Here is a 19501-nt window from a genome sequence, read left to right on the forward strand (position 1 = left end):
TAACAAAATAATAATAATAATTTTGGTTAGATTAGGATAATACAAAAACTGACTCAAAGACTAAACATGAATTTATAAGTTGTGTCCTTTTTATAATTTCACTTAATGATAAGTTAATAAACTTAATTAGTTAGCCTGAAGTTAATTATTTTTAAAGCCCAGTGTAAAAACAGTTTCTTATTTAAAAGCTGTTGTGTCGTCATCTAGAGTTGGCTTTTAGAGTCTGTATTCCTAATACACACTCCCTTTTTTTACATTTTACTTTTATTCTACATGAACTAACGGGACAAGTAGGAAACAGGAAGTAAATTTCAAACTCCTGGCTGGGGTTGCCAGATAAGAACAAATTTCAAAATGGTGTCTTCTTAATATCCGGCCAGCATAAAATAACACAGGAACACAAAATTAAACTTTGTGAAATTTCCACGAACCATTTCAAGTTTTCCATGATATTTGGGTGTTCCTGAGTAAAAGTCCCATACAAAATTATTTTCCATCATCTACCTATCTATAAAATAGTAGTAGATATGTATCTTTTTATATATAATATACATTTTTTCTTGTTGACTAAACTTTAATATGTAAGGATTATCGCTGGCTACTAAGCTGTCTTAAAAATGTTATGTTCGGAAGACCTTTTTATTTAATATAAAACTAAATTTATATTATATATAAAAAGAAACATATCTACTACTATTTTATAGATTGCCTTGACTTATTTGAAATTTGACAGCAAATAGGAGTAGATAATAAAACCAAAAAAGCTGTTTTATTCGTTTAATAAATCCAATAAAATGTCCTCATGAAAACGCTTTAAACCGAAATTAAATAATACAATGAACAATAGATTCAATGAATATTTAAAATTAGTTCCATATAAGATTTAATTCTCAGAATTGTTTTTTCATCACAGAAAAGTTGAAAATTTTGGGAGTTTCAACTTTGGCGTCGAATTCCAAAGACATGGGCAATGGTTCACGATTGGGACTATTTTTTAGTAGTGCCGTGATGTATTGAGAGTAGGTCCTACCAAAAATAATAAAGGTAAGTCCAATTATATAGGCCACGTAATTCAAAATGTCGGCAAACATAGGTTTTTTGTATTTTTAGGTATACCGCGGAACCTGTAGGTGATGGAAAATAATTTTGTATGGGACTTTTACTCAGGAGCACCCAAATATCATGGAAAACTTGAAATGGTTCGTGGAAATTTTTGGCTGTGTACCTGTGTAATTTAACAAAAATTAAAAATAAAACTTTTTTTTTATAATCCAGAGTCCTGATTTTGAAACGCAAATTAATAAAATAAAGTCAATGAATTTTAATTCAAATTAATTTTATTTCGAAATTATTTAATATTAAATATTTACAATTTAATACTTTGTTTATGTAATTAAAATATATATTCTTCTACGGGAAATATATATGTATAGCCATTGCAGTAATCCATGCACTCTTTGTTTGTATAAAAGCGATTTTCATTTCCTCCACAAAGAGTATAGATAAACCTCTGGCACTTTTTTGTGACATGATTGTAGTACCAGGCCTTTACGCCGTGACGACATTTCCCAGGCTGCATAGGCAGATGACAGATGTCTGTGTGAAAAGGGACAATGGTTACACAGTATATTGGTAATATAATATATATATTTTATATATGTCTCACCATATCGTCGTCTGAACATTGAATATTGCATTTCTGCGGTGATAAGAAAAATGTCTAATTAATATTAATGTTTCCGGTAATTATCAGATGTGCCTACCCCTTTTAAGGTTAGTGTACTCGTAAGCGATCACAACTTCAAGGATCAAAAGCAGGATCACAAAAGACATAGCCACACGTCGCGCCATTTCTGAACTGGAATACGGAAATGTTTGTACTGAATTCATCTAAGCCCACGGGTCTTTTTATATGCTGAATTCTTATCAAAATCGGAGCCAAGCTATTCGCTGACTTATCAGCAGGTTGAGCTTTGTGACAAATAACTTGGTACCAACCAGAATAGTTCACGAATTATTAGTGATAAAAGAAGGCAAGTTAGTACTTTACATGTGTTTTAGTTTAGTTTTAATTTATAGAATACTTAACTTAAATTTAGGGGTCTTTAAGTAGCAGACTGTCTTAGAGATTTAGTACTTTTGATATCTTCTTTCCCAACTACAATCCTTACGATATTCCTTAACTCATTGCCAAAAAATATCAGTTGTATATATTATAATATTGAATAAACATTTACATATATAATAAACAGGATAAAAATTAATTGTTTTTCTTTTTTTTTCTTTATTATCTTAATGTGACTTAAGAGCATATTTATTTATACAAATTATAATACTTATCGCATTTATTTAAATATATTTAATGAACTAATTATTCTATTCATTTATTTCATTTCATATGGTATCAGATTTCTATACTCTATGCAGAAATCTTCGCACCTGAAACTATTATAAAACCGATTCATGTTTCCTCCACATCCACTATAATAGAAACGTTCGCACTTTTTTGTGACATGATTGTAATACCAGGCGTGAATGTTGTAACGACAGTTTCCAGTCTTGGCAGGTAGACGGCAGAGTTCTAAGTGAAAAGAGACATTTACATATATTGGGGCCATATAATATCTATATATATATATATAGTCACACCATATCGTTGTTTGATCAAATGAAACACAGCTTCTGTAAAGATAACATAAATGTATAATTAGCCTTTACGATTAACGCAAATATGAAAATACGTACCCTGATGATAGGCCAAGGCACATACTTCAAGGACTAAACACAGAATCACAAGGGACACTCGCACCATTTCTAATTCGGGATGGCTTTGGAGTTATTCAATTGAAATGTTTCTACTGAATTCATCTAAGCCCTCGAGCCGACTTATATGCAAAAATCTGATCAAAATTGGAGCAAAGTTTTTGATTAGTTAAGTTTTAAAACCATTGATTTGGCTTTGTGACAAATAGTTCGTTTACAAATGTTTACTGATAAGTACCTGACCAAGTAAGCACTTCACTAATGCTTTAAATAGTAGCAAACTTAAATTTTAAACCGTTATTACTTAAGTTAAAAGACTTTTAGTTGAAAAAATATTTCCTATTTTAAAAATGACACATTACATTAGGTTAGTTAGGCTTAAAAAAATAAATAATAAATTTAGAACGAAATTCTTAATTAAAAAAACAATACGCCCATTATCTTTAACTTAAGACACGAAGAAGATTGGTTTACTAGCACCTAAATATCGAAGAGTATAGCTTATACATTTGATTGAAACATTGTTCAAGGTCACTTTTAGATGAAGTTATCTTAAGAAGAAATTTTAAGAATATAAAAAAATACTTTGAACACTATTATCGATATTAAATGGATACTAAATGTTATATTCTACTCGCACCCAAATATCAAAGGGTATTGCTTATAAATCTGATTGAAACATTGTTCATGGCAACACTTGGATTAAGGTCTTGAATTTTCAGAAAATAAATATAAAATTATAAAACTATAATTGCATTTATATTCTAAGCCATGTTCTAGTACTTTTAATATTTTCTTAATGTCTTCTTTTACCAAATACTAATATCAGTTTTGGATTTCCAATGTTCCACAGCTTAACTTTTGTCTTAAACTTGTCTTAATAATTTTTCCAAAAATCCACAGAATTTTATCTATCATATAACTCCTTAAATTTCCAATACAAATATACTTAGAATTGAGTCAATACAATTATATTATTATTAATTTCGATTTGTTATAATTTATTAAAAAAACACAATTTGTATAGACGTTATACGTTAACAATCTTTGAAAATAATGCTGTTTGGATCCATGGTATTTGTAATAAAGGCATCCAGATTTTGCACCTTCAAAGCAATTCTATTTCAACCATTCCTGAAAAGAGAAAATAAAGAAAACAAAGCTTTTAAAAACCTTTTAAGCTAAATATATATTTCACACCTTCAGACAAAACTTCTCGCAATCTTCTCGTGTAGCGAATCGATTCCTATTGCCTTCACATAGAGCATACATAAATCGGATACATGCTTTCTGTTTAGGATTGTAGTACCAAGCTGCAACTTTTGTTCTACAATTTCCATAATGTACCGGCAGATGGCAAATAGCTGTGGAATGGATATATATTTTTCATTAATTTTATTATTTTATATTTGCATATAGATTACAAAACCTTTTTCCCTTAAATAGTTTTCCCAATAAAGGTTACTAGTTACTCCATGGATATAGAACAGGATCAGGACGAAAACTATGAACTGCATTCTCGAAATTTAGAGGCAACCAAGCAAGTAAGGAAACTTCTTTTTAACTAATTCACTTTAAGATAACAATCGGGTTTTTATACAGAAAAAATAAACATCTGGCAATAAACCTTTAAACTCAAAGTAAACTGTTAATAGTTGTACTTTTTTTTTAACTTCTTAGTGTAAACCTTTTTCCAACCATTTTTAGACCAGCTGTTTATGCTTTACTTTATTTCTATAACAGCTTTCTTTAAGCCCCATTAATAAATCCAAACAATTAACACTTCAATTAACATTCACAAGACACAAAAACATATTTTATTTAAATTTGTAAATATATAACTTAAAGCACAAGTTAACTAGTTCTTATACATGTCGCAGAGCACCTTCTCCATGGGCGTGTTGCCTATGGTCCGCTGAAAGAATACGGACTCGATTTTGTGAGAACTAATAGTCCTTAAAAGCGGCAACATCAGCAGGAGTCTTCCGAATCTGGCTATCTGGGCCGTAAATTGTGTCTTGGTGTGCTGCGACAACATGACCTGTTCAAGATACAATTAACTTGATGTAATAACTTAATTGTTATATTTAAATTTTTATAATTACATGCGCCTGATCCTGAAGATTTTCAATCTGCGAGGGATCTTTAAGGCCGCGGGTCTCTGGCCGAAACAAAACGATAGCCTTGAGGCAGGCAAACTCAGCGGGATCAACCAGCACGGCCTTGTATTTGCAAAAGATCTCGTGGAGGGTTCGGACATCAGCTGCCAGCTGGGGGGGGGGGGGGGGAAGATGGACTTGCTTTAAAATATTCTAAGAAGATAGTGCCAAGGACTCACCTCCTCCTTTGTAATGCAAGTATCTCCATTAGCATTATTCTCCAGATTATTGCAATGCTCTGCCACTGAGAAAAGGGCACAGCCGGTGGGATCCAGGGGAATGCACCACTGAATGGCATTTAGCAGGAACAACTCAGACCAGGATTCCTCAAGCAGGATCACCTATGATGGCATTTGGGGTTATTTATATTATATTAAAGCTGCCCAAAAGTAAACTATAAATTCAGCATAAATTGCAGCTAACTTGATTCGCTTTTATATTTAAAATCCTACCTGATCCCGAAAGGATAACCTCGCAAAGCTGGGCAAATTCTTGGCCCATTTAACAGCCATAAAGAGCAGCCTGGCACTCGTCTCATAGACCGTTTCGTGCTGATGGGAATACAGATTGGGTGACATAAACTGCGGCATAATAAAGCTGGAATCAGATCTGCTGACTGTGTGCGGCTCCTCGTCATTGGTCACATCTATAGAGTCGTCTGGAAAGAGTAGGAAAAATATATATAAAAATTAATAAAATTGTACATTACATTACATTTATTAAATAAATTAATTAAATATTTATAACCCACCATCATTATCATTCTCCATCGTGGGACTAGAAGAGCTCACAGAAGACACACTACCGCCGGCATTATTCTTCTCATTGGCATTCTCTCCGGGCGCCGGGGAGCTGGGATCTATAGAGTGATTGCTGCTCGAGTTGGTCGAATGCGAGATATTACCACTGCTGACCAGCTCCATGCCATAGGCAGCCTTCTCCTTGGGCGAATGGTGCATCCCAGCGGCGCTGGCAGCGGCGGCATTGAACATGGGAAAGCTACCGGCGCCCATATGATTGGCCGCCAGCTGCATGGAGGAGGTGAGGTGGTTATGATGCAGCAGTCGACCCGTCGGCAAGCTGCCCAAAGCTGTCAAGGATTAGGAATGAGTTGAGGAAAACTATAACCATCCATGTGATGTGGCAACTACTCACATGGCGGCGGCAGGAGTCCAGAGCCATAGCAGGGCGGCGACAATAGCACGGGTGGTCTGCAAATTGGAGTTACCCACAGATTTTGGGTGGTTAGATAGAGAGAGGAGACTTATGCAAATGACAGGCACAGCCCACAGCCAAAGGCACTCAGAGAAATTGGAATTATAATATATTATGAAAAGAAGCCTTTCATCAAGGAATTTCATACATACTTTTTTGATTATTCAAGAGTTTGAAAACCCCAATAAATTTAGAAAATTTATGATCATCAAATTTAAAAGGCATCTTTTAATATATATATTTTTTCCCAGTGTCTAGGACTCACCCAAAAACACCGACGGCCACGGCCGCCTCGCGCAATGCCCTTCCATGTTCCATCTCCCGCAGCGTTTCCGGACGGATAGTGGCCGTGTTGCGGGGCTGTCGCTCATTTTGCACGGCTGTAATTGGAAAACAAATGCAACTAACATGAGCACTCAAAGTCTAGGTTGCCACGCCCCCCCCCCAGTCGACGAGGACGTGAGTCCATAATGAGGAAATGTCACACTGACAAAATCGCTCCAAGGCTCGCAGGTAAAACAGCAGCCGCAGCAGCAGCAGCAGGATCAGGAGCATCTAGCGTGTGCCATTCCTCATCAGCATAACCAGAGGCGCATCCATTGATGGTAAATTGGTTTTGTGGTCACGTGCCGCTCACGCCTACAAATTGTTTTGCCATTTGTTTATGCAATTTCACCGCACAATGAGGTTGCCACAGAAGCTACTTCGCCGCCACTAATGGCGAATCCACGAACTGTGGCTATTTTCCAAACGGCACGCATAATTTACGGAGCCATAATGGCGACAATATATATAGTGTGTGAATGTTGGATTGGTAGAGTGCGAGAGTGGGAATATTCTATAATGGAAATCTGGCAATCAGGACTTGAAGAGCGCTGAAAAGCGTTCGAAAATGGGTTTAAAATGTGAGTCAAACCCACTATTTTATAACGCAGCATGTTTTTCTCCTAATATTAAAAATATAACTTGGAAAATAACGTTATTAATTTGATTTTTTGAGACTTCCTCTTCTTAATTAATTTAAAATGGAAAGGTATTTTCTCCTTATATTTGAAATAGAACTTGGAAAATAATTTATTTGACTTTTTGGGAGTTTCCCTTCTATAAAGTGAAATTTAAAACCATAAAGGATTTATTTATTAAATGAAAAACATTTGTTTAAAAATAAATCAAAGAGTAGACATGTCAGAAAAAATCAAAATTTTACCCGGGAATCGATATGGAAATTTATATTTTATCTTTGAAATTTATTCTGTTTGATAATCGAACCAATAAAATCGAAATAAGCAACAATAAATTGAAATTTTTCAGATATTTTCGATAATAATTAAAAAATATTATATTTATCAAAGCTAACCATGTTTTTTGATATGATATTGAACGTAGATAGGCTTTAACACTCAAGATCTCTTCATTATCTAAATAAAAAACGCAATAAAGACTCATTTAATATATAAACAAAGACTCCTTATTGATTTTTCTTGAACCTGAAACTGACTGGCTGCTGTTTGTATATATTTTACTATTCAAATCAAATCACTGCTTTGTCTTGGCCATCAAAAACAATAAAGAAAACTTTCAGTCAAAATGAACAATTGGGATTCACTCAAGTGGCAGCGGCAAAGCTGCATAAAATCTGTCAAAGACAACACGAGCAGCAGGTAACAAATCAATTGGGTGAGCAATATGTAAATAAGGAGCAGTCGCACCCGCGCCCGCACCGGAACCGGAACCAACCCCGCCGGAAACAGGGGTTTCCGTGGGAAAGGGTTTAGGGTTAGGGAGGAGGCCACGTGTGCCTGAGACCCTGTTAAAGACCAATTAAACCCACTTCGGTTCATTAGAGCGAGCCCAGAGAGATAGAGATATGATAATGCATATGACTATGACTATAACCCATAATACCCACCGTCCTTGTTCATTCCCATTTGAAGGCACTTCTTGAGCCTGCAGGCCTGGCATTGATTGCGATGCGCCTTGTCCACGATGCATCGTCCGGTGCCCGCCTGGCAGCTGTAAGGACAAAGGGAGAAATCGATTAAAATAGTGCCACGAAATAATCAAGTTAGTCCTGGGCGCAGGATAACGAGATTTGTCGTGTCAAAAATTGCAACATTTGTCAAATCCTGCAGAGAACACAAAGCACGATGAGGAGACTTAAGGCCAACCGACCGGAAATCTAGCCACAAAAGCACTTCAGTATCTGCCAGATACAAGGACCTGCTCTCTCGCTCCCCACCCACTTCATCGACCTTTCGTCCTTTGTGCTGCTCTTCTGTCGAACTTTAATCAAATCAGGGCCACGCCACCACCCAATGAAGCCCCGAACCTCGAACCTCGAACCACTTTTGGCCCAGTCATCGCCTCTCTTTTTTGCTCACTAAGCCTGCGCCAAAACTCAAAGATGGCCACAACGCTCCTCCTGTATCTGTATCTGTGTATCTGTATCTGTATGGCTCTTCGATTTTATGTTCTTCATGGCGCCTCTGCTGGAGTCACTTAGCCAAATGTATCCTTTGGATACACTGCCTTTGCTGCGTCTCTATCTAAACTAAGTATATTTTGTGTATGCAAATGTACGGTTTTCGTAAACAAATCAAAGAGATTGGATTTCCCTCTCCCTTTTTAGCATGAAGTTTTGTGTGTGTCTATAAAAATAATCAAATAATATGGCCATTGGACTCAGGCCATTAACACAAGCCAAAAATAGATGATGAACACATTTGTGTATAACGAAACTATGCTTGAAATAAGGTTTATAAAACTGCTAAAGGATACACTTTAAAGAAGTTTTGTTAATATAATATGAATGATAATAACTAGTTTACTCTCTTATAAATATTACATCACATGTCTCTTTCTTTTTCTATATTTCGTATACATTTCCTATATGGTTTTTAGTTTCGAATTAGATTTTTTTCGTTTTCCTAACGTGTTTTAAGCTTTCTATATATCCTATAGAAGAACCCCTAGGTTTTATCCAATCATAACAATCCCAGTAAATGGTATCTATAAATTTCGACCTGTTATTTTCGGTTAGTTTTTATGGCCACAATAAAAATGTGTAACATTTCGCAGGACAAATTCGGTTGTCCTTTGGAAAATTCCTGGAGATAAACTCGAAAGTTCTGATTGGAGGCAATTGATTATAATTGAAAACGGCTTAATGGGACCACCGGAGACAGGCAAAAAAAATGGGACGAGGCCAGATTGACTCTGTCGGCCATCGAAAAACCCAGTCACGTCGGTGAAAATATACACTAGTCCATGGATGCCCCTTCGTAGTCATTCCTGTGCAGGGGAGGATGTGCTCTATTTTATTTAGAGCCACAGAGAACCGCCCCCTTTTCTGTCCTTTCTTTTTTTTTTTTTTTGACTTTGTTGCGATTCGGCTTAGTCTGTGTGGAAGATGTTGGATGAGCGAGGGGTTCGGCTGCCGCCGGGTCACATTTGGCCAAGTGTTTTCCGCTTAAGCCCTCCATATCAATCTCTGGGGACACCGCACCGCAAGGATATAGAGATTTCGACGTTTGTGATTTACCGAGCTGAATATACATTACTGTATCATAACTTTATGCTCTCGGCATTGATTCTTCTGTCGCCCGAGATTATGGGATATATTTTCCGTATTTTTTTCCTGATTTTATGATAATTGAAAAAGGAAAACCCACGCAAAAGAAACTTTTTCATTCTTTGATTTGTTGGAAATATTCACGTGGAATTCGTACAGTAAGGAATTCCTTAGTACAAAAGAACTTTTAAGCAAATTCACTTTAAATTCAATTACATTTTAAGCTGCAATTGGGGGAGAAAATGGTACTAGTCCGCACATGATGCCACTGCCACCATTCCGGGCACAAAGTCAATGCGAGGGCAAATATGCGCATTCAAAAGATGACGCTCAAATCCCAAAGATTTGAATAATTGTAATGAATTCGCCAGAGCTCCGTAATCCGCCAGACGGGCCTCCGGGCACATCATCCAACCGAGAGCACCGCCACCCACTTTTGGGCAAATGTTGCAACATTAAATGGTACTGAAAAATGGGAATGGCCGGATTTAGGGGCAATGGTAATGGGTACACGGAGAAAAATTGAGATGGTATGGGATTTAAATAATTATATTTTCATGTGATCTCTATAATATAATTTAAAAACGACTTCAAAAATATATTTAAAAAATATATAAATTATTTATTAAAAACCCCAATTTTTTATTTTTGTTCACTGTTCATACCCACCGATAAATGAGCTTACGCCTCACACTGCGCTTGAAGAATCCAGAGCAGCCATTGCAGGCCAGGATCCCATAGTGTTTTCCCGAGCTGGTATCCCCACAAACCACACAGATGAGTCCCAGATTCTGGCCCTTGATCCGCGTCATCGAGGAGGTGTTATCCCCCGCCGACGAGGAATGATTCGCAGAGTTGGCCGCCGCTGCTGCTGCTGCAGCCGCTGCCGCTGCAGCGGCACTGTGGTTCCAGCTCAGCAAACGTCCAGGTGGTCCGGAGGGTATTGGAGGCGGTGGTTGTGGAGGCGGTGCCACGCCTACCGAAGTAGGGGGCGGCGGTGGCTGTCCATGCATTGGAGCCGGCGGCGGTGTATAGCAATGGCGCTGGGGACTGTGAAGTTCTGGGAAAATAAAACAAAGATTTTGGTTTAATAATAAATATAAAATTAGGTTCTGCTAAATAAAGTATAAATATATTTCTAGCTCGAAATGTGTTTTAAAAAATTCTAAAAATTCAACCGCTAATTTAAGTTTAAATTTCACTTAAGCTAAAAACCATTTCTAAGTCAAGTCCTTATTTTCCTTTCCCCCGTTTTCCCTCAATGAGAGTAATAGGTGGCGCAATAAAAAATCACTTATGTAGTTCATTTAAATTAAATCTCAATTTGTCAGTTGTTACGGATTGCGGACTGCAGAATGCCGGGACCTGCTACGATCTTATCCTGGCGTGGCGACATTGACGCCCTGTAATCCGCAAATATATTTACACATTCAATTAGGGTGCCATTAAGCCAAACGGGCGAAGCCGGCTCTCGACCAGAGCGTGCCGAGCAATCTGTGCGCAAAATTTGCCTCGGGGGACGATTGTTTTGCCATCACACCCTAATTTGATTGTAGTTTCCTTACTGATTTTTTGATGCACTTAACCCCCAGCGAAGGACACATTTGTTACACTCGCCGCCACTTGGCTGTGCGCTCGACCATTTTCAGGGTTCGAGGTGGTTTTTGGGTGCGCCAGGACCTGATTCCGAAAGTCAGGCCAAGGATGAGGGGTTTTGGTCCTGGTACCAACTGGCAGGGTCTGCGGTCTAATGCCAGAGGATTAGCGTCATATGCTTGCATTTTCCTTTCCCGGTGGCTCGCGTCTTTGTTAATTTTTGCGAGCTCGTTGAAATTCACTTTGGCGGAGAGAGAAAGGAGACATGGAAAAGTGTTAAGGGGTCGCTGGCAGGCTGTGTTATGAATATCTGAAATTTTTGGCGGCCTGACTCTGGAGTCTAATTCAATTTGGTGATTATCGCAAATTGAATTTGCTGGCTGGGCCACTCGTGCATGCGCCATCAGGAAGCCGGGCATCGATTTAATTTGTGTAGCTCTCTGGCTTTTTGAATGACAACTCATTACTACAAATTGGTAATTGAAATTGGAAATGTGTCATTAGATCGGGAGGTTTTGTTTTTTCTTTTTCGGTGTTTTTTTCATAGGGATATTTTGATTATTGTTATCCTTGAAAGAACAAGGCTAAAAATTGTATTTTATATTAAATATTACACTATATACTATGGGTAATTTGACCTAATTTATTAAACAAAATAAATAAATCTCTGGTTTATTATGTATCAATGTTATTACATGGCAACGACATTGAATTGAATAAGATCGATAGATATATGACAAAATATAGTTAACTTTTTTGATAATATTAAAAAATAAATACCTATGTGCTCTCAAGTTTATTGTGGCTATTAAAATATAAATTTACCTTTAGGTACTTTTTAATTAAATTATTTCTACGCCTACTTTTCTCAGGATATTTTAAATTATTTTAAAAATATTAGTTTTTTGTATTGTTAATGTTGTAAATATTCGTTTTTTTATTGTTAATATTATATTTGATTTGATTTACTTATTTATATAACTTTAATCATAAATGTTCCCTTTCTAAGCTCGGGTTTTCGAACCCTTTGGCGCAGAGGCTGCTAATATGAGCTAGTTTGAGTATCTGCCGAGAAAGTAATAACACTGATCTATAAAAACTTTCCTAATAATATCTAATTATTTATGAAATTAAATTGATGGTACTTTAGCTAAGCATAGTGACAGCATCTTTCAACTAACTAAGAATAGAACATTTACAGTGTATGCCCTGAAGTAGGCAATAGTTTTTTTACTGCCTTGCGTTAAACTTAATTTAAATTAGATTTAAGTTAAAAATAAATTTCTGTTGCCTGTTTTTGAAAGATAAGGTAAGAAAAAAATATTCAAAATAATAGCAAAAAATATCCATAAGTAATAAAAAATTGTTTTAATCAGTTTGAAAATTAAAACATTAGAAAATAGGTTTATTCTAGTTAAAAATTCTCTAAATTTATAACCATTTTTATTTGCCTTTACCTAAGATCCTTTCCCTACCTTTAATTTTCAATAGCTTTCTCTATTTTTTATGTTTTTTTCCTTGATGATCTAATTAAGTCGTAGGGTACACAACGCGGAAAAAAGGTTAATTATGTTTTACAAGCGTTTGCTTTCCGACGTGATGCAGGCCCTAAGAATGTTTTTTTTTTCATTTTTTGTTTTAATTTATATTTTTTATTGTTAAGCACTTGTTAATGCATATGTCAAACATTAAGAATTACAAATTTAATAATGCCAAGCGACGCAAAAATTAAACCTTGGTTAGTTAGTTAAAGTCTGCGTTTACGAACTCCTTTATCTTTGCTTTTCTCATTTTCTTTCTTTTTGTAATATCAAAATTATTTTAACTTAACACTTTTTTAAATTAAACCCTTTGTAATTTATAAAAATACCTTGCGACGAGGGACGTGTTTCGGCCAGATTTTCTTCCTTATTCATTTTAAATTTTTATGATGAGATCCTTTATTGAATTAGCTTTCACTTTGCTATCAGCGTTCAATATTATTTGTATTTAATTTTTAAAAGCTGCACTTTTTAATTTTAAATTAAGAAAACATGTGAATTTTTTGTTAAAACACTTGGCTCCATTATTGTGGAGTATCTTTGACTTAATCCGAATCCGTATCCGCATCCGCACCGACGGCACTGCGACTCTGCTGCGACTTAGCGATGATGATGTTAACGTCTCGATGTACGATTCAGGATTCCCGATGGCTGCTGGCACCAGATTTATCATAAAAGCATGACAGCAGCTAAACACGGTGATGTGTCCAGCACTCCAGCACTCCCAGCAGTCGGCCAACCAGCCGTCGGGCCAACCCCGGAATAGCGAAAAAATACTCGAGCTCGTATATCGCTGGATATAATCCGCGGTCGCTGAGTGGGCAGAGGAAGGACCTCCTCTTGTGCGTGTATTTGTGAGGACAAAAAGCACATATACCAGAGCGAAAGCAAGGAGAAAGCAGAGAGCATCGAGCAACGAGCAGCGAACAAGCAAGAGGGGGGGAGAAGGGGGAAGGATAACCGCACCCGCACAACCCGCTGTGTTCTTCCATGGCAACGGGAAGCGGAGACTTTTAGTGGCAGCAACTCTGGTGGCGCATTTGCTTGTTGGCTTGCTTTGATTCGTTCCTTCTTGATGCTGCTGCGGCAGGAGCTTGACTGTGTGTGTGCCTGTGTGTGTGGGTAAGCCAAGCCACAATCGCAATCTCCAATAAACACCCAGCTCTGCGCTCTCTGCGCACACACACACACACGTATACAAACAGCAGAGAACGCTTGGCCGCCATCATGACTCAAAGGTGGGCAAGGAGAGAGGCTAGAGAAGTGCTGTGCCTCCAGTGGGCGTGCAAGTGGGAGAGGCAAAAGGTGGAGGCAGAGGCAGAGGCAGAGAAGCTCGACCTCGACGCAGCTGCGCTGGCGCTCGTATAATCGTCTTGGGTTTTGACATTTTGTTTTTGTTTTATAATACCTTTTGTGATGTTGCTGCCTGCGACTTTGCTCTGGCTTCCCTTCCCTTGTCCCTCTTCGGCCTTCTACGTCACACTTGGCCTCCTCGTCTTCTAGCCAGTATTGTCCTCCTACTGCTCCTCTCCTCTTGAAATTGCCACCTCCCAGTTAACTGTAATTGAATTGAAGAGAAAATTGTATTTGCTCCTTGCCTTGCTCACATACATACTGATGCATCTGCATTAAGTATACGCAATTTTATAACAGTAAACTAACCATAAACCTATGATATAATCTTATGATGGAGGAGCGGCAAAGAAATTGTCTTTTTTTTTTAAACAAATTTAAAAAAGGCACCAAAAAGTTAATTAATATAATTGGGGTTTGTTTTTTATTTCGTAATATTTATTGATTTCTGAAGTTTCATTTTGAAGTAACATTCATTATTATTAGTATTCGACTTTAATGAGCCTTATTATTATTATAAGTTTTAGGTTTTTATTTTTCAAAAACAAGAAGAAAATGAGGAAAAAATTTATAAATAAAAAAATAAGGAAGAGAAACACAATCATTCTATAATATTAAAAATCCTTTGAGTAGGCCTTCATATTAAGTATCCGTCGACGCTCTTTCTCATCATCTTTCTAAAGAGATACTTCTTCTATAAGAAGACTAAGCTAAGTCTGCTTATAAATATACATAATTCTAATTTCAACTTATAAATAGTAAGTTGTGTTTTTTTAGAACCGATTAAGAGCTTTTTTTATGAAAGTGATTCTTAGTAGTTGAATTTTGTCCAGGCAATTAGGAATCTGTTATTTTGTAAGCGATCAGCTTATTCTTCTCTATAGTTTTTAATCCATTTACTAAGAACTTCTTTAGAACTCACTAGGCGAAGCATCAAGTTGTGCCTCTTCATAGAGCCTAATTAATATTCTTCTCAAGTTAATTCCCAAACTTTCTCAGTGTATATAATAGCCGACTGTAGCTTTGGTAATCATTGCTAAAAAAAATTAAAATAAGATTTTACATATTTGGTTTTGAAAATTTAAAGACTTTTGCCAAACACAGAAGTAAAATATGTTTTCAAAATTATAAATTTAATAAAACTTTTAGAGTATACAAATTTCGGTTTTCCGTAAATTTAAATTGAATATTATTTTAGAATTTCTATTTACCTTTCCATAGAACATTTTCTTTTTTTTGAGTAATTTTTCAACAGTAAAGCTCACTTGAGCTAAAGATGGCGGCGGATCCACTAATCCAATAATCGATAAATTTTGCTCTTCTGGTTGAAGGACGAGAATGGCGGAAATAGGGGGGAATTCCCCAGGAAGTGTGGGGAATGAGGACGAGCGAACATTGAGTTCCGTTGCCCGATTTTGTTGTGGGGGCTTTTGGCATGCTTAATGCGCCGACATTAACTTTGTAACAAATGAGATGTCGGAATACAACAGTCAGGCTCCTGCCAAGCCGCAGCCTCTCTGCTCCTTGCTCCTCGCTCCCGTTACCTATCTACAATCTCCTTCTTTCTCTCTCTCTTATCGTGTATATTTCTCTCCCGGGGAGAGCGAAGAGCGAGCTGCAGCTGGCAGAAGTATAAACTTCGGGACAAAAGTGAACAAACGCAAAAGTCAAAGCGCTTTGCTGCGATGGCCACGCCCACCTAGCCGAGGGAGGAGCAAGCGAGAGAGAGAGAGAGAGAGCGGCGTTATCCTGTAATAACTGGGCATCAAAAATGCCCGGCTGTGCGAGCAGGATAAACGACAACGAGCGAGCGAGACGAACAGAGGCAACAGGGTTGGTTCTTGACATTTGAACGGCGACATTTCGCCTTGCCAGGATACACACACGAAAACGCCCACACACACCAACACAAACACACCACCCACCACCCACCGCTCACCCTCGTTGGGGAGAAAAAAAACCAAAAGTAAAATAAAAAGGATGAGTTGGCGAACCTTATCAACTGCAGTGCACTTTATTTAATCAATCAAAATTCATGGACCACTCCTTTATTCAACATTCAGACACATTGTAGCTGTGATTTACGTTACAGAACCGATTTTAAAAGTTTAAGTAATGCTGAAATTTTGTTAAATATATGTGGAATATTATAGAATTTCCTAGGATCTCAATAGCTACATATATAAACAGACTTTGTTAAGGATAATGTAATGTAATGTAACAACTCAGGACAAGGAGGAGGAGGAGGAGGAACATAAGGAAAACGATTCTCCTCTGATGTTGAAGCCTATTCCAAGGCTTCATTATTAAGTAAGAATGATCAATAATCAATCCTGGCCCCTTATCCTTCTCATTAACCAACATACCTCCGAGAGAGTTATATTCTCTGAATGGGGAGGCATTATAATTGTTTGTACCTACTCCGCGGTGTCTTAGTTTTTTTAAAGATGATAACGATAAGGACCTTAAATATGGCAATAATGACCATATCATAGCAAGTGATAACCGCCAATATGTTAAGATCTTCATCTTCACTTGCCGGAAGAATCCACGTCGTTCCAACACTGATCCCGTCGCTGTAATCAGCCTCCACGGCTTTATTGTGCCCTGCCAGAGAACTGGCAAACTCTAAATGATTCTGCTTTCCTCTAAGGCTGTAGGATTGCATGCTTAGCCAGCTGGAGCTGTTACACGTGCTTATGCTGGACTTGAGGCACCAGTAAAGGGTGTAGCCAATGAGATTATTCTTCTCTATGGGGTCGTCCCAGTGGATGCTCTTAGTGGTGTCGTTGTACCCCACATTCTGAGGTTGTCTTTGGAAGGCATTGGTAAGGATGGGCACATTCAGATGGCTGCTATTCCACGAGTTTAATATGAAGTTCTTACTCCAAAGGGTAACCTTGGCCGGCAGCTTGGGGTTCCAACTGCTGAATATAGCCATGTTGCGTCCTACTATCGAAGCCTCATGGCTGGAAATATAGGAAGAATGGAAAATATATGTTTTATAAAAGTACACATACTGAAAACTTAACCATTGCTTGCATTGGACCTTGTACCTTTCTGTTTCCACCGAAGCAAAACACCACAAATTTCAATAGATGTTCCTTCTTTTTCAGGTCGTGATGGAGCCCCTTGAGGATCGGAGTTTGTTGGGGAAGATTACAGGCTTTATAGTCTATAGGTAATTGCAGCAATGCATCAGTATATTCCAGCACTAATTGATGGGTTACGTTTCGTTTCAATTTATAATTGGTAACCAAACCAAGCTCTAACTTGAGCGTTCTGCCTAAACCTGCTAGCTGAAAGTCCTCAAAGACACACTGATTCTTAGTTATATTGTCATACGTCTGCTGGCAAATAACTGTTTCCTCATCATTTAGGGTCAGATTGTAGAGGAGATTCCTTCCCAAAACAGGCTCCGTTTCCAACTGATAAAAGCTACACACCAGTCGCTCCTTGCATGGCAGCCACTGACACTTTAAGTCCTGTATCTTTGGCACGACCCCTTGGCAGTAACCTTCCTTGTTCACAGCCAAAAGTGTTAGCCCCGCTTATAGCTCCAGCAGAAACGTTGTCCTCGGCATGGCTATGACTACTGATTAGTAAGACAAGCCTCCGCCTTGAAACTTTAACTTCAACTTGCAGTGCAGACATGATAACCAATTTCTTATGAGCCAATATTTGCTCACATGAAAAGATGGAAAGAGGTCTTGATCTTTCAAAGAACTCTAATAATCTTATAGATAAGCCGCAGATATAGTTGAGCCACGCCCACACATGATAAAGGGTATTCAGACAAGTCGAAATATATACAAAAATCCTTCAGCAATGCAAACAAAATACGTTTAGAAAATGATATTTAGATTCTTCTTTTAATAAATTCGTTATCGAAGAAGACACTTATATACAAAAACGAAATCGTACCTACATATAATTGATGTATGCATTATTTATGTGTACAAAATTTAAAATATAGAAACAAATATTTGAAATATATAATTATAAAGAAATTAGAGATAAGACTGTATTACACTGCCGAAAAAATCATGGCTTGATGTCTTGTTTACCTAAAAAACTTACATATTATTTCACGCATTTCCGGAAATAACAAGTATACATTTTTAATAGAGCTTATTATTTTAAAAAGTGCAAGTCATATACTTATGGATGGATTACAATATACAAAAAAACAAAACATCTCTGCTATAAAGTGTCCGTCTGTCCGCCTGTGATTACGAGTTTGTTTACTTTTAAACTAAACATTGACCTCTTGCATATGTTATTAGATTATTATTTTGGGTTTTTTTACAGGGTGATATTTGTTTGTGTGGGAATATGTCCCATAAGTTATTTGCAAATAATAAATATATTTAATAATATATATTATAAATAAAATGTATAAATGTGTATTAAATTGTAAACTTGTAAGACATACTACATTAGAAAATATACTATATTTAATATTTTATTGTATTATATTTTATTTGATTTATATTTTATAGGTGTCTCGAGTTCGAAACACTAATGTTTTTCATTGTTTTCAGATTTTGGTATAAATACCACAGATGTTTGGAATAGTCTTCAGTTTAAAAAAAATCAAACAACATGAAAGTTCTCGTGAGTTATATTTTTTGAGTGATAATAGTATAAAGCTGAAAATAATCTATTTTGTCCTTAAGATTGTGCTGCTTGCCCTGGTGTGCGCCGTTCTAGCCATTCCCCACGGTGGATACGGCGGACAGCCGGGAGGATATGGAGATCCTTACGGAGGTTTTGGCGGACAGGGAGGATATGGAGGACCGCAGGGAGGTTTTGGCGGAAATGGAGGATTTAATCAAGGAGGATATGGTGGACACAATCAGGGCGGTTATAATGGAGGATATGGACCAGGAGGTGGAGTTGGTGGACACCGTCAGGGAGGTTATAATGGAGGATTTGGACCAGGAGGTGGATTTGGTGGACACAATCAGGGCGGTCACCATGGAAATCATGGACATCATCATGGCTACTAAACTTTTGTAATAAATCAATAAAAAATAAATATATATAATTTCAAATTAAAAATTACATTCAATTAAATGAATTCAAAATCATGGCAAGGAAGTGGCTTGTGGCAAAATAGGTAATTAATTAACAACAAATAATTATTTTTTTCTGATAAATTCAGATTAAATATTTAATTTTTCTGAGAATAAAAAAAAATTGACCTTTTGATTACATTATCAGTGCTTAATTTTGTCTTTGGACATGACAAAATTGCTACGTTTTAGTACTAGGCAGCATGAAATAAATTATCAATTTAT

The 19501-nt window shown here is 36.9% G+C and overlaps 4 protein-coding genes across 5 annotated transcripts; 1 reads left to right on the top strand and 3 right to left on the bottom strand.

Annotated features, from left to right (window-relative positions):
- Positions 1 to 1349: 1349 nt before the first annotated feature.
- Positions 1350 to 1872, bottom strand: LOC108077909 (kunitz-type serine protease inhibitor homolog alpha-dendrotoxin-like). The gene is made up of 3 exons (XM_017171448.3): positions 1764 to 1872; positions 1667 to 1699; positions 1350 to 1596 (listed from the first exon to the last, which is right to left on the bottom strand). Exons 1-3 carry the CDS (start codon positions 1849 to 1851, stop codon positions 1394 to 1396), a joined length of 324 nt encoding a protein of 107 aa, XP_017026937.3. The 5' UTR covers positions 1852 to 1872; the 3' UTR covers positions 1350 to 1393.
- A 431-nt stretch (positions 1873 to 2303) lies between these two features.
- On the bottom strand, positions 2304 to 2879 carry LOC108077908 (kunitz-like toxin PcKuz2). The gene is made up of 3 exons (XM_017171447.2): positions 2746 to 2879; positions 2650 to 2682; positions 2304 to 2581 (listed from the first exon to the last, which is right to left on the bottom strand). Exons 1-3 carry the CDS (start codon positions 2810 to 2812, stop codon positions 2385 to 2387), a joined length of 297 nt encoding a protein of 98 aa, XP_017026936.1. The 5' UTR covers positions 2813 to 2879; the 3' UTR covers positions 2304 to 2384.
- A 1742-nt stretch (positions 2880 to 4621) lies between these two features.
- On the bottom strand, positions 4622 to 13381 carry Hr51 (Hormone receptor 51). The gene is made up of 10 exons (XM_017171520.2): positions 13175 to 13381; positions 10378 to 10768; positions 8047 to 8150; positions 6403 to 6517; positions 6078 to 6133; positions 5674 to 6012; positions 5375 to 5580; positions 5102 to 5263; positions 4869 to 5033; positions 4622 to 4804 (listed from the first exon to the last, which is right to left on the bottom strand). Exons 1-10 carry the CDS (start codon positions 13218 to 13220, stop codon positions 4622 to 4624), a joined length of 1767 nt encoding a protein of 588 aa, XP_017027009.1. The 5' UTR covers positions 13221 to 13381.
- On the top strand, positions 7671 to 19227 carry LOC108077977 (uncharacterized). 2 transcript variants are annotated; one of them, XM_017171519.2, is made up of 3 exons: positions 7671 to 7798; positions 18743 to 18815; positions 18878 to 19227. In XM_017171519.2, the coding sequence occupies exons 2-3, from the start codon at positions 18804 to 18806 to the stop codon at positions 19208 to 19210; spliced, it is 345 nt and encodes a 114-aa protein (XP_017027008.1). In that variant the 5' UTR covers positions 7671 to 7798; positions 18743 to 18803; the 3' UTR covers positions 19211 to 19227. The 2 variants fall into 2 exon arrangements, with proteins under 2 accessions (XP_017027008.1, XP_070140183.1); XM_070284082.1 differs by having other exon boundaries at positions 7689 to 7814.
- Positions 19228 to 19501: the final 274 nt, after the last annotated feature.

The sequence above is a fragment of the Drosophila kikkawai genome, chromosome 2R (genome assembly GCF_030179895.1).
Source record: "Drosophila kikkawai strain 14028-0561.14 chromosome 2R, DkikHiC1v2, whole genome shotgun sequence".
Taxonomy (NCBI): domain Eukaryota; kingdom Metazoa; phylum Arthropoda; class Insecta; order Diptera; family Drosophilidae; genus Drosophila; species Drosophila kikkawai.